Source organism: Brachycentrus maculatus, unplaced genomic scaffold, assembly GCF_059751285.1.
Source record: "Brachycentrus maculatus isolate JH-2025_06_01 unplaced genomic scaffold, ASM5975128v1 h1tg000607l, whole genome shotgun sequence".
NCBI lineage: Eukaryota > Metazoa > Arthropoda > Insecta > Trichoptera > Brachycentridae > Brachycentrus > Brachycentrus maculatus.
This window is the reverse complement of record NW_028281346.1, coordinates 78,080-94,267: the sequence shown is the minus strand read 5'-3', so window position 1 is coordinate 94,267 and position 16,188 is coordinate 78,080. Positions and strand designations below refer to the sequence as shown.

The following is a 16,188-nucleotide window of genomic DNA, read 5'->3' as shown; positions in this document are numbered from 1 at the left end:
TAAAAAAGACTATATTTCAAAGGTAGAAAACTTCTTAAACGACGATATTTTTAAAATCCTTCCAAATAACCCAACAAATAAATTCCAAGATAATATAAAAAATGCGATAAAATCATGTAAAAGCGATCTGTTTCCAAATGATAAAATAAAATCACAGTTAGTTCAATCAAATCCTCAAATTCCCAAATTATATGGCTTAATAAAAATTCATAAGGATAATAATCCCATTAGACCGGTTGTGTCCTCTTGTAATTCCCCAGCTTTTAAATTAGCGTCATTTATAACAAATACATCAAATAATTTAAATATTTTCCAAACTAAGTATACAATTAAAAACTCATTAGAACTAATAGACACACTTAAAAACCTGGTACTCCCCAAAAATGCAAAATTAGTGTCGTTCGATGTCGTCAACTTATTTACCAACGTAAATATAGAACAATCAAAAATAATTATAAAAGATATTCTGAATACTTCAGAATTACCTGAAAACATTTCTAATGATTTAAGTCGTCTTTTCAACATTTGTTTAAACCAAAATTACTTTCAATTTAATAATAAAGTTTATAATCAAACCTCAGGCTTAGCAATGGGTTCTCCAATAAGCCCATTAGTTGCGGACATATTTTTAGATAGTATTGAAAATAGTATATTTAAATCTAATAATCAATTAATTAAAAACATATTTTTATGGAAAAGATATGTAGACGATATCTTTTGCATTTGGACAGGAACAGAACGACAACTAACTTCATTTTTAAAATTTATTAACACCTTTAACGATAATATTAAATTTACGCTTGAAATTGAAAAAGACCATAAATTAAATTTCTTAGACTTAACTTTAACAGTACTAAATAACACTATAGACTTTAATATTTTTCGTAAGCCAACTTATACAGATACGGTCATTGATAATAGTTCCAATCATCCAATTTCCCACAAACATTCCGCTTTCCACTCGATGATACATCGCTTAGTGAATGTCCCGTTATCCAAATCTAACTTTGACACCGAGCTTAATACGATCAAACAAATTGCGTTAAATAATGGTTATAATGTAGAATTAATTAATTCTCTTTTAAATAAAAAAATTAAACAAAGAACCTTAAAACAGTTTTTATATCCCAAAATAATAAATGATAATAATAATAATAAATGGAGAAGAATAATGTTTATAAATAATATAACGAATAAAGTAACTAAATATTTACCAAAAAATATAAGACCGGCATTTTATACTAATAATAATATTGGGAAAATCCTTTTAAATAATAAAGATAAAAATAATATCCTAGACAATTCTGGTATATACCAATTAACTTGCGATTCTTGTCCTTCGAAATATATTGGTAGAACGTCGCGTAATTTTAATACCAGAATAAAAGAACACATACGATGTCTAAACAATAATAACTTCTCCGAATTTGCCAATCACCTCATAGAATCAAATCACGTCTTCAAAAAAGACACGGGAGTAAAAATATTAAACACTAATAATAAAGGGTTAAAACTAAATAATATGGAGATTTTTTATATTAGGAAAGCACTTAAAAATAATATTCCTCTAATTAACAACCAAATAAATTTTACATATAGTCCATTGTTTGATTCGACATCGATTAAACACGATTCGTCAATATCCAATTCGAACCCCCCCCACTCCTCTCATCCTACAAGTATATAAATAGATTCGATTCCTAGTCTAATTCTAATATACGTTTAACCTCGGCTCGTAACGCATGTCTGTATTGAAAACTATAGTGCATGTTGGTCTTCGGGTCGACCAAAAATCGCATGTGTTAGACAATTTGTGTAGTTTTGAGTGTGTAAATGGTGCTATGGTGGTGAAGGGTAGTATTGTTTGCATGCTGTGTTAGTGATTGTCCTGACGAAGAGACGGGTACGTCTCGAAACCGGTAGACGTAAGAATCTCGGTGAGTGGTTATATACTAATTTTATTAACATTTTTGTAAAAAAAAATAAATAAGTAAAAATGACTAACCACAAAGTAAATGCTTTAAATATTAATAATATTGAGAATATTATAATGGCGAGTACGGCCTTAAAAGCAAATCATTATAAAAAACTAACAAAAAAATATAGAATCACTTCCCTAAACATATACTTTTATCAAAAATGTATTAAAAATAACATTTTCCCTCAATTCATTGAGTCTAAATTTGTAACATTCTCAAAATCCTCTAATATCCCACAAAAATCCATCCTCAAATTAAAAATAACGTTGTTGAAAGAAGTTTTAAAAAATGCCTTCAAAATAAGAAATGATACAAAATTAATTTTAAAAGTGTTGCACATGGAACTAACTCATATCCTACATCCCATTGAATGGGATTTATTCGATGATAAAGTAAGACACTTTACATCCATAGAAGCATACAATAAAAAATGCCAATTAGATAAAAAAATTAACGAGTTGATAAATAAAAAAACACTAAAAATAGATCACCCAAAAATACTAAATACGCATAAATTTCATGATCGCGTAGTGAATCTCTCTTCACACACATTCCTACCCGATGAAACTTCATTATTGTCAAAGGGTTTAAAATTCAACTTACAGTACAATATTAAAAATGTTAAACCCGCGTTAGATAATTTAGCTATGGATGTTGAAACAGCATTATTTAAAGAACAAAAGTCCTATCACTATAAATGTGCGGAAAGTTTAAATAATGAAGTAGGCAATTTAAATAATTTGATTATAAAAGATACTAATTCCACCCAAATATCAAACATTAAGACAACATTAAAAAATAAAGAATTAATTCTAACAAAAGCCGATAAAGGCAATTCGATAGTTATTCTAAATAAAAAAGACTATATTTCAAAGGTAGAAAACTTCTTAAACGACGATATTTTTAAAATCCTTCCAAATAACCCAACAAATAAATTCCAAGATAATATAAAAAATGCGATAAAATCATGTAAAAGCGATCTGTTTCCAAATGATAAAATAAAATCACAGTTAGTTCAATCAAATCCTCAAATTCCCAAATTATATGGCTTAATAAAAATTCATAAGGATAATAATCCCATTAGACCGGTTGTGTCCTCTTGTAATTCCCCAGCTTTTAAATTAGCGTCATTTATAACAAATACATCAAATAATTTAAATATTTTCCAAACTAAGTATACAATTAAAAACTCATTAGAACTAATAGACACACTTAAAAACCTGGTACTCCCCAAAAATGCAAAATTAGTGTCGTTCGATGTCGTCAACTTATTTACCAACGTAAATATAGAACAATCAAAAATAATTATAAAAGATATTCTGAATACTTCAGAATTACCTGAAAACATTTCTAATGATTTAAGTCGTCTTTTCAACATTTGTTTAAACCAAAATTACTTTCAATTTAATAATAAAGTTTATAATCAAACCTCAGGCTTAGCAATGGGTTCTCCAATAAGCCCATTAGTTGCGGACATATTTTTAGATAGTATTGAAAATAGTATATTTAAATCTAATAATCAATTAATTAAAAACATATTTTTATGGAAAAGATATGTAGACGATATCTTTTGCATTTGGACAGGAACAGAACGACAACTAACTTCATTTTTAAAATTTATTAACACCTTTAACGATAATATTAAATTTACGCTTGAAATTGAAAAAGACCATAAATTAAATTTCTTAGACTTAACTTTAACAGTACTAAATAACACTATAGACTTTAATATTTTTCGTAAGCCAACTTATACAGATACGGTCATTGATAATAGTTCCAATCATCCAATTTCCCACAAACATTCCGCTTTCCACTCGATGATACATCGCTTAGTGAATGTCCCGTTATCCAAATCTAACTTTGACACCGAGCTTAATACGATCAAACAAATTGCGTTAAATAATGGTTATAATGTAGAATTAATTAATTCTCTTTTAAATAAAAAAATTAAACAAAGAACCTTAAAACAGTTTTTATATCCCAAAATAATAAATGATAATAATAATAATAAATGGAGAAGAATAATGTTTATAAATAATATAACGAATAAAGTAACTAAATATTTACCAAAAAATATAAGACCGGCATTTTATACTAATAATAATATTGGGAAAATCCTTTTAAATAATAAAGATAAAAATAATATCCTAGACAATTCTGGTATATACCAATTAACTTGCGATTCTTGTCCTTCGAAATATATTGGTAGAACGTCGCGTAATTTTAATACCAGAATAAAAGAACACATACGATGTCTAAACAATAATAACTTCTCCGAATTTGCCAATCACCTCATAGAATCAAATCACGTCTTCAAAAAAGACACGGGAGTAAAAATATTAAACACTAATAATAAAGGGTTAAAACTAAATAATATGGAGATTTTTTATATTAGGAAAGCACTTAAAAATAATATTCCTCTAATTAACAACCAAATAAATTTTACATATAGTCCATTGTTTGATTCGACATCGATTAAACACGATTCGTCAATATCCAATTCGAACCCCCCCCACTCCTCTCATCCTACAAGTATATAAATAGATTCGATTCCTAGTCTAATTCTAATATACGTTTAACCTCGGCTCGTAACGCATGTCTGTATTGAAAACTATAGTGCATGTTGGTCTTCGGGTCGACCAAAAATCGCATGTGTTAGACAATTTGTGTAGTTTTGAGTGTGTAAATGGTGCTATGGTGGTGAAGGGTAGTATTGTTTGCATGCTGTGTTAGTGATTGTCCTGACGAAGAGACGGGTACGTCTCGAAACCGGTAGACGTAAGAATCTCGGTGAGTGGTTATATACTAATTTTATTAACATTTTTGTAAAAAAAAATAAATACTAAATATTCTTCAAATGGAGGAAAAACCTTCAGGTTTTATTTACCTAAAAAGATCGGTTGCACAGTGAAAAGTTCAATAAGTGGCTAGTAATTTATTTTTAAAACATTGTATTATATTTGGAAACTTTAAAAACGTTCTCCTGAAAAATCAAGTTTTTATTTTATTTATGACGTTCTTGAAAGGAGTGAGCGATGTGTGAAGGCACAAACTACATATGACGACTGCGCTTAAAGAATATGGACCAAATTGTCTCGGAGTTGAAGTTTGATATTAAATAGAAGTAAAACGTTCATCACACATATTTTAACCCACAAAGATGCATAAGGAAACTTACAGGCAACATTGATAGTCCTCGTTTCTTCCAGAACTCCACCAGGGAACCAGGGATTAGTAGCGCGACACGTCAAATCTTTTCCGTCATCCGATGCCGACAATATCAGAGTTGCTATACTAGACGTATTATTTCCAGCTGTTGTTACCTAGAAATAAAATAAAAATAAAAATAAGGATATTCACTGTCCTTATCATTCATCGTTCACTTTGTGTAATACCACTTTAATAAACACTAATTCATAACTACCGGTTTCGAAATAATCATTTCATTATCAGGTCATCAAAATGAAATTATTATGGACTGACATTTTTACTAAAATAAAATTTTGGTAGAAGACAAATGAATCACAGTGAGAATATTTAAAAAAAAAATGGACTTGAAGTTCAATTTAGTTAGTATTACACAATGTACGATGAATGATAAGGAGAGTATTATCTTGCCATTCTACAAATTTAACAATGATTTTAATGTACAAAATATAGAGATTGTCTTTGTTTGATTTAGTGAATTAGTGTTAATTTTAGTAAATGACATTGTAATTTAAGTACAAAAATATAACAATAATGTTTACATTTTTTAAACTTGCTTTTATATAAGTATTTTATTTTTACATTTAAAGCTTTCCAAAGCGACTCAAATAATTTTCGAGTTTTTGTATTAGGTACGAAATAACCATATATTAAATCACTGTATCAATATAAAATATCATAATCTGGACCAGTTTCGTAACAAACAGCGTTTCCTTTAAGACTACCTAGGACTTAAAACTATAAACTAAATCGAATTTAAATAAAACTTTTTGATTATGGTTTGGGTTTTTTTCAAATTTTACACTGAAAATACAAATCGAGCTTTGCCAACATTTTAAAATTAAGCATAATTTTATGGTAGCTTGAGCTTTTACCGTCACAGGATGTGACCTGATAACCTCTCCGTCCAGTAGCCAGGAGAGTCTGGCTGCGGGATAGGAGCCCGTAGTTTCACATCTCAATGCTTGAGGCTTCCCGGCGGAGAGTAGGTCGTTCGGGGTCACGATGTGGACCATGGAAGGCTTTACTGTGGAAAAGAATATTACAAAATTGAGAAAATATGCTTTCAATTTAATCAACTTATTGTATTTTATAATTTGTATGAGTAGTACAGGGTGGCGCAAAATTAATACAATTTGTGCAAATGGCATTGTGCGTTAATCATATTTTATATTTGTAAACTAGAAAGCAAAAAGTTTAAGTAAAGACCCTTTTCTCTGGTCCAAAAAAAGATTTTTATTAATCAATGGATTTTTTTTGTTATTATGTACAAGGTTATTTAAAACAAAATAAGACAATAAATTTTACCCACCCCATATTACTGTATATTGGTTTTAATTTTAAATAGCTAGTATAAAAATATATTTATTAACGTTTATAAATGTAAATATACATATATATACATATATATATATATATATATATATATATATATATATATATATATATATATATATATATATATATATATATATATATATATATATATATATATATATATATATATATATATATATATATATATATATATATATATATCGTTGTCATACAGGAGAAAGTGACCAAGTGCATTTTTTTACAAAAACGTGATGATTGACTATTGTCCTGAGAAAAATCCAAGGGATTTTAAATTAGGAGTATAATAAATTGACTTGTTAAAAATGACTAACTGCATTGATAGTTTATTTTCTTGACAATCAAATGTGACTTAAATGGCCCTCTTGAACATTTTACGTTTTGTTAGTTGGTCGCGTTCTCTTGTACGACTACGATATGTATGTGTATGTGTGCGTGTGCATGTTCTCCGTTTCCGTAAGTTGCTCCAGCGAGATTGAATAATGAAAACAGTATGTACTAAATAATGATTTATTATTAAAGAAGAACATTTTGGGAAAAACACTCATCTACATAAAAAAATAAATCTGAGATAAAATTTAAGCAAATTAATCAAAACTTTTCAAGTAATGGCTACAGGTATGCCTAAGTTTAGAATTTTCTTACATTTAAGGTACCTGAAGGCAACCTAGATTAGTTCAAGATAGGGCACAGCCTCCTCAGGACTTTGTTAACTCCATCTCATCGCGGACTATAGTGAAACAAGGAGAAACTTGGTATATTAAAAATTAAAAACACTCACCCTTCGAAGGAAGAGAAAAGAACGAGGCAGGCATTTATTTTCGCCCTGGTAATTATTTTACAGCCTTCATTCATAACGTGTCGGAAAAGCGAAAAAGTTTGTTAAGATTTTTAACGCTAAAATATGTTTCAGAGATTCGCGTTAATAAAGTAAAATTACTTTCACAATTTCGCTCACAAGGCGAATTGTTTAAGAAAATTAGCATTTTTAATTGTGAAATAATAAGTTATGAAATCAAATTATCGACATAATTAAGAGAGATGTGTGGTAATGGTTTAGACATGTGAATTGAATGGGTGAAGAAAGAATAGTAAAACAAAATTACAAAATGGATGTTGTTGAAAATAGGACCAAGGAACACTTAGCATGATCAAGTTTTACGAATGCTTGAAACTAGTCAGGTCAGAAGTCAGAAAAATCGACTTGTATTTTCCCATACAAATGTTTGAGGCGAAGTCGAATTTAAGTTTTTTGTTATTTATAATATGGTGATAAATCCAAAGTTTGATTATTTTGATTTATTTGATGTGATTCGATAAATCGATTTTAGAATTTTATTTGGATATGATATGTATGTATCTCACCAATAGATGTCTTTAGTGAAATCCTAGTGATTCAAGAACAATGTTTTTAAATTGGAATATATAGAACTTTTCGTATTGTGGTTGTCAATCATGGGTAGAATTGGTGAATGTTACACATTAAGTGATCAGGATCTAGAGTGATCACTTAAACCAGCCTATGACAGTTATAAGCCCCGTTAATGCCCAGACTTCTATATTCTTCTTCATCTATGTATAAAGTGACCATACGTCCCGTTTTGAACGGGACCGTCCCATTTTTAGATGACCTGAACAATATAATTTTTTCATATTTATACTATTTATTCCTCTTATTTTCTTCATCAACATTTCTTTTATTTTTATTAATACATAAAAACCTAAAAAAATACGTTATTTTCTTGAATATACATACTATAACGTGAAAATTAGTAGGTAGATGTCCCGTTTTGAGGACAAAAATAAATGGTCACGTTATCTGTGTAGAGATGTCAAAAAATAATATGTTAAATAACTCCTTTTTTTTAAACCCTTATCCGCACCCCAATGGTGCATAGGGCACTGCTTCATATAAACACAGTGTTATCTTGATCGTTTACACATGAAGGAAAGGTGATCAGCCCTCCGCTTCACTTATATTAATTTGACCCCCCCTGAGAATCGAACCCGGGACCTCCAGAACGGTAGCCGAGCGTGCTGACCATTACACTACAGAGGCGGACAAAATAACTCCTATAGTTGGAGATAATCCAGATTTGTAATCAAGTATTTGGACATGCTCAAAGTGTTGTTTTTAAACCATCTTAACACAATTTTCTTAAATCTTATCTTTTTGATAATTTTTTTCTCACTTACGATAGACTTGGAGATGAACTTCTTTGACTGAAGGAGCTATCAAATCTGATACCTCGGCTCTGCATTGAAGTCTTCCAGCGTATAGCTGTCGGGTCACAGTTCCGATGAAGAGTTGGCTACTAACAGTTCCAGGAGGACTTGTAGGATCTGCTATACTGTCCAGAAACTGGGTTCCATGCCACCAAGTTAGTTTTGGAGTCGGTCGACCTAAGATATAAAATAACAATGAATGCAGTACATCAAGGTTGTAATAATGTCCTACAAGCATTTTGACCCTTAATGTTACACGTTAATTATATGAAAAGGTAGTTAATTATGTACGCTAAAGATTCTACCCTGGATAGCTTTTTTCGCTGTTATAATTTATATCAAGAATTTGAAGCAACATTTTGTACTTATTTATATTTACATGTTCGCAATCGTTAATCAAATATGCTTTTTTCAAATTAACAAATCGCTCTGAAATCATTCTGGAAATTAAAAATAACAATAATTTAACAAATATTATTTTTTTTAATTGATATTTATAGCATAAACTTACTGTCGTAGTATCGTAAAATTTCATTTTATTAATTTAATAATTTAATAAACAAAATGTTTTCAATGACAATATATTTCATTAATTGATCTAGCATTTATTTATGCGATAACATAATGATTTTTTATGTAATAATAAAACACTTTTTAGACCACATTTGAGATATGGTGCACATATTCTTTTCAGCAAGTGAAAATACAAAATTACGGTATTTTCTGTCAGTTTTCCCGTTCTTCCAATTTGTATTTTCATATATCGATGAGAACATCTGTAGTTCACGAAACAATTTAGGCTTTCATTTAAAAAAACTCAAAACTGGACCTATGTAAGTGTATTTTTTTTTAATATTTAAACTTTACATGATTTTAAAGCTTATTTTGACGTCGACCAGGTTTGGAGCCTATGGTGGTTTTTCTGTGAATTGGAGTTAGTATTTAAATGAGTATTTTCATTATATCTTACCTCCAGTTACCTGACAGGCTAAATACAGATCATATCCTTCGCGAAATGGTCCTGCAACTCCTGCAATTTCTCTGCCTTGTCCGTCGAATATCCTCGGTTCATTTGGTGCAACTTAAAATGTAAATTAAAATTTATTCACTTGTTTTCAAAATGTCAATCATTTGATACATTCTAAAGAAGTAGAGAAACAGATTGAAACAAAACTTAGTGATATCCAACGTAGATGAATAAGAATATGCAAGTCTAGATTTATACAGGGTTTTCGACCTCTCAAAGGTTGGTTTAAGTGATCTCTTTATACATAATTGACATTAAACATCAACCCGCGATTGACAACCACACTACAGTATCTACTCAATGAATTAGGGCCACGCAGAATTTCGCGCAATTTCTCAATTCAAACAGGAATAACTCAGAGAAAACCTTGAATAAAACAACATTGAATTTTATTTACACATGAACACTTTATTACGCTTAAATTATGCATATATTTTCATATAAATATAGTTAGTATTTAGTATTTCCACCTTTGGCAGAAATAACTGCCTCAATTCTTTTTGGCATACTTAAAATGCACTGTTTTATGATGTTTTTATTTCTTCGTCTTCTGAACAAATTTTTTGAATATTTTTTTTTAGACAGTCTACTGTCGGATTTGGAAATGAGTATACCTTATTTTTTAACATGCTCCATACGTTTTCTATAGGATTAAGGTCCGGAGAATTTCCAGGCCAGGGGAGCAAAGGCAGATTTTTGTTAGACAAAAATTTTATTATTGATTTAGCCCGGTGGCAAGGTGCCCCATCCTGCATGAAGGTGTATGGACCTTCTGTTGGGTCGAGTGTATGGTAGAAGGGCAATAAAATTCGTTCGAGGACCTGCTTATAGGAATTTTAGTTCATTGTTGTTTCCACGAAAAACAACGACCCAGGTAAATTGTTAATAATACGTGACCATATCATTGTTGCAGGGGGGTGTTTGATAACTTTTACCACACAGGCCTCATTGTAACGTTCCATTGGTGTTCTCCTGACGAATCAACGGCTCTCTGTCACGGCTTCTAACCGGCACTCATCACTAAAGATGACCTGAAAAATAATGAAAATTTAAGTTTAATTCAAATATATAAGTTTATTTACTAAAATGATATGTTGAAAATTCAATTTAAATAAATACCTTTTTCCAATCATCTACCGAGTAATTTCGATGTAGCCTGGCCCATTTTAATCGATCCGCTTTCATTCGTGGTGTCAATTTTGGTACTTTTACAGGGCGCCTGCATTTCAGATTTACTTCGTAAAGACGTCGCCTCAGTGTTGATACCGATATATTTATACCCTCTTCTTCCAATTTTATTTTTAATGTTTTTGCTGATGCACTACGGTTTTCTAAGGCACTTTGAACGATTTTTCGATCAGTCCTCGGTGTTGTTTTTCTAATCCTACGACAGTTCTTTCACCGATTGCTGGTGACGGGTGACTGATTTTTTATTGATTTTGAAATTCTGTCCACTGTTTGACGAGAAACGTTTTCTTTTTTTGAAATTTCTCTATTGGATAGTATTTCTAATTTCAATAGCACTATAACACTAGACTTTTTTTCCTCAGAAATGTCTTTACTTTTTCCCATTTTGTCTTTTTTTAAAAAAACACTTGTGTTTACAAAAAAAAAGTTATACTTTATGAACTAAAATTAAAAATTAAGTTTTTTCACAAGACACGATAACTATATAACCTCTCTGAACAAAACAACAACCAGAACTCAAGAAACTTCACTAATAAATGAGATAGGACTATTTTTTGAACTTTCAACTATCTGTCTACCTGTGCTAATTAGGGACCTTTCTCAGAAAAAGGGTTTAAATTTTTTAAAGGCTTAAATAATCCAGGTATATTTTACATATTATTGAAGGTAATATACATGATATTAGATGTCAATAGAAAACTTAAAGTATTTATGTAAAATAAATATAATAATCCAAAAGATTTCAGAGTATTCAAAAAAATAATGGGTGGCCCTAATTCATTGAGTAGATACTGTACATAATTGTTGGGAGCTATAGTATGCTTCGATTGACACCTTCATGCACGTACTATTGTTTCGGCACCATCTATAGTTGATGGATTTATATTATCCACTGACACTTCGTGATGGAATTGCATTTTAATATATTATTAGATTAAAACCCAATATTTTTAGCTTTTCCACTTTATTTTTATTCGACCAACGACCGGGTTTCGTCGTTACCGACATCATCAGACTGGATGTCGGTAACGTCTGATCACGGTAACCAGTCTGATGATGTCGGTAACGACGAAAACCAGTCGCTGGTCAAATAAAAATAAAGTGGAAAAGCTAAAAATATTAGGTTTTAATCTAATAATATATCTATAGTTGAGTATAGTTAGTTTTTTGAGTTGAACGATGAATGTTACACGTGTATTAAGTGATCACTTTAAGTTGCTCAGACTCCTCAGATTACTAAAACTTCCATATTCTTCTTCATCTTTGCTAGAATATCAATAAAAAATGTCTCCTAAATAGAGACAAACTTAGAATTCGTGTACAAAGATATGGACTCAACCAAACTATTGTGAAATAAAGTAACTTTAAAATATTTAAAAAAATGTAAAATGTGGTATAAAACATATTTACGTGTTAATTTTTGAGCCGTAGTACAATTTTAAAATTTGATTATTGATTTGATTATTGCTACAATTTTTAAGTCGACTTACCAACTAGAGAAAGATTGACTTTGAAGTTCCTTGTGGGAGAGTCGAAGAAGTCAACTCTGCAGCGGAACACGCCTTCATCAGCCAAGGAGACATCTTTGATGGCCAGATGTGCTTCTTGGGGTCTGCTCTCGTCGAAAATGAAGTGCGTTCTGGCTCCAAGATCGTCGGTAGTGGCCCAATGCACCAGTGGACCACTCCGGAAGTCCAAACTTTGAAAAAATCAAAGTACAAATTTAGCCAATGATTGAATAATGAATTCTGAAAAATCCTTACTCTCAGACTCTCGGACACCCCATTCTTCTTCTTTTTCTTCCTGGCTGCATCCCAACTTATGATCTTTGTAGACTGATATGGTCAGCTCTCCTCGTTCTCAGGCTGTAGGTCCTTCTATCATATCGACGGCCCCTACGTAAAGTAGGTACTCTATCTGCAAATCTGTTACTTTACAGGAGAGAGCTTTTTTTCAACGTATTTTTTTATTAATTAACGGTTTTATCTGAAATTCTAGCTGGTATTATACATTGAAAAACACGATAAATAATGAATTTAATCGTTTTAAAACTTTATGTTTTGAAAAAATTAAGTAGTTAGCGTTTTAGAAGTTCAGTTCATTTCGAAAATTCGCTGTAGATATTGTTTTATACGCCAGAAAACTAGTCGTAATTTATCATATATATTATTAAAATTGACAAAAATGTAGTAAAAGCACTTGACGTAGGTCACGTCGATATATAACATCATCTAGGTCATGCCTTCGAATCATGTTATCTTTCCGTAGCTTCTATTCCTTTTGGTTTTCCTCTAGATGTCTTTCGATGAATATCGATAGCAATTTAAAACACCTTTAACTCTTTCTCCGCGCTTGGCATCTAGAGGTGATTTGCCGAACAAGGCCCATACGCGGCTGGCACCTCTAGGTGACGCTGAGTTTTGGCCCTTATATCTTTACCATTTCATACAATTTTTGGTCGAAAATTGCTTGAACACAAGCTCTCAGCATATTTTAAGTGACATCTTACGAGATATCTCCTAAACATTTATAAATTAGTTTTAAAAAATCAGATCTCCGATGAACTGTGAGATTGCCCAATAGTTCAACTTTTGGCCGCTACGTGGCGCGCCAAAATTTCCGAGTTTTGAAGTGGATTATGCGTCAGTAAGGATATATGCATAATTTTTCTGTTACTGTATACTAAATCTCGGTTCGCGGTGTACGTTTTTTCGGGAATACTCAACTTTATTTGTTTTTATTTTCTCGGAGACTTTTGCTAAATATCTGTGAGGAGTGTTTTGTCGTTTTTGCATTAGCTTTTATTGCAAAATATTATAAATCGCATCACATAACTTTAAAAAATAATAGTATTTTTTTGTTTTTATTTGTAAAAAATCCGATTTAAGAAACTCGCAATACTGTGTAGTGTTTTTAAAAACGTAAATACAAATATAAATATATAATTATATTCCGATTGTGTTTTTTATAGTTTGAAAATTTAGTGCCTTGTGATTAATATTTTTTTAAAGTTTATATTATTAAAAATGGAGAGCCGTAACCTGTCACAAAAAGAAATAGAGGATATAATGATGTTGGATTCAGATTACGAAATGAGTAGTGATGATGAATGTGAAGCAGTGTGTGAAGCCAGAGTCTCCGAGTCGGAGTCGGAGACTGCAACTTGTCCCCGTGCAGGAACTTCAGCTGCTTCTGCTGAAGGAAGCCAACCAACCGGAAGACAAGAAAATGTAGAAATCATCCCGGCATCTTGGACATCTGGTGATTTTGTTCCAATAGTTTATGAATTTGATGATTTCACATCGGGGATAAATCCATCCACGGGCTTAACCGAAAATTCCTCCGAGTTGGACTACTTCTTACATTTTTTGAATTTGGTTTTAATTGCAAAAATTGCTAAATTTACGAACCAATATTACGATTACCTAATGAGAACGGAAGAGTTCAAAGAAAAATCCCGCATTCACAAATGGCGTAATACCGTTCCGGAGGAAATGTATATATTTTATGCAGTTTGTTTATTGATGACCAGGAACCGTCACCTTACGATTGAGGAGCATTGGAGCACGGATCCTTTACTGAAGAGTCCAATTTTTGGAAAAACGATGAGTAGAGATCGCTTTGAAATTATCCTGCAAATGCTACATTACTGTGACGTGGAGAATGTTACGTACGGTGACAGGTTACATAAAATAAGACTATTAATTGATCATTGTCGTGATTTATTTAAAAATACCATGAAGCCGTACCGCAATATATGTATAGACGAAAGCGTTATTGTTTTTAAGGGACGATTGCATTTTAAGCAATATATACCTTCAAAAAGACATAGATTCGGGATTAAAATGTTTGTGATGTGTGACGTAGCTTCAGGTTATATTTTAGATTTTATCATTTACTGCGGTGATGGTACAGATATAACAGACAGTGAATCGTTAGGTGTATCCGGGGCTGTTGTAACGACGCTCATGAAAGATTATTTTGAAAAGGGACACACTCTGTGGTGCGATAATTGGTACACGAGCCCTTCTTTGTTTCAATTTTTGCACGAAAAAAATACGAATGCTTGTGGAACGGTAAGGAGCAACCGAAAAAATATGCCGATATTTAAAAAAACAAAAAAAGGAGATTCGCAAGCTTTCCATAAAGGACCACTTCTAGCCATAAAATGGCACGATAGACGTGAAGTTCATATTTTAACTACTCTCCATTCTGACACGATGGCAGCAACAAGAAAGGTAAACAGGATAACCGGTGAACCCATTTGCAAACCATCAGCAGTTCTCGAATACAACAAGAATATGGGTTCTGTGGATAAAACTGATATGATGCTGAGTAGCCTTTCTTGTATGCGTAAGTCCACCAAGTGGTACAAGAAAGTTGGACTTCATGTAATCGATTTGTTTTTATTAAATGGATACACGTTATTTAAATCTGTCACTTCAAAAAATATTGGCTTGGCCGAATTCCAACTAAATGTTATCCGCCAAATTATTAATAAATATTCACAATTTACAAAAAGTATACCCTCAACTTCACGCGCGTCATATGATACGGAAAGCAGAGTGACATTCAAAAGTGAATTATTGAAACACATGCCCCGACCAATTCCATCTACAGAAAAAAAAATCACTCCATTTCGTAGATGTAAAATCTGCTCCGAGTTAGGGCAACGTAAAATGACTAGAGTTATGTGTTTCGAGTGTGATGTGTCCCTTTGTCACCTAACGTGCTTCTATACGCATCATGAAAGAATAAACTATTAGTTAATAATTGATGACTTTCCTAGTGCTTAGCTTATCTTAGTGTAATAAATCGTAAAATCATAAGTGGAGCTAGTGTTTCCGCGAGGCGAGTTTCTCAAGTGCGAGAAATACGATCGACGCAGTGGCCGACAGATTGATGACAGAAAATGGCGCCGGCTGAGAGGTATGTTTTTTAGTATGGAGGGTTATTATTTATTTATTTCTCAGAAAATAAACAGAATAAAGATGGTTTCATGATTTCAAAAAATACTTTGGGTGTCGGTTGACATATTTATTCAACGTCATAAATTTGAAAGACAGCGTACAATTAAAAAAAAATGTTTTCGTTTCCCTAAAAACAGTGCCGCGTATGAGTGTTGCTCGCATACATTGAAGACGCGGAGAAAAGGTTAAAATATTATTTGTATTTATTTTTAAATATTTTAAAATATTTTTGTAA

General features: G+C 31.4%; 1 protein-coding gene across 1 annotated transcript in view; it reads right to left on the bottom strand.

Annotated features, from left to right (window-relative positions):
- Positions 1 to 5,157: 5,157 nt before the first annotated feature.
- LOC148301107 (nectin-2-like) overlaps positions 5,158 to 16,188 on the bottom strand; it is a gene marked incomplete at both ends in the record, with an annotated part of 67,397 nt that continues 56,366 nt past the window's right edge. Inside the window, 5 exons of the mRNA XM_088273809.1 lie at positions 5,158 to 5,302; positions 6,062 to 6,213; positions 8,739 to 8,945; positions 9,739 to 9,849; positions 12,474 to 12,682. Coding sequence (XP_088129935.1) covers positions 5,158 to 5,302; positions 6,062 to 6,213; positions 8,739 to 8,945; positions 9,739 to 9,849; positions 12,474 to 12,682 — 824 coding nt within the window. The remainder of the gene's footprint in view (positions 5,303 to 6,061; positions 6,214 to 8,738; positions 8,946 to 9,738; positions 9,850 to 12,473; positions 12,683 to 16,188) is intronic.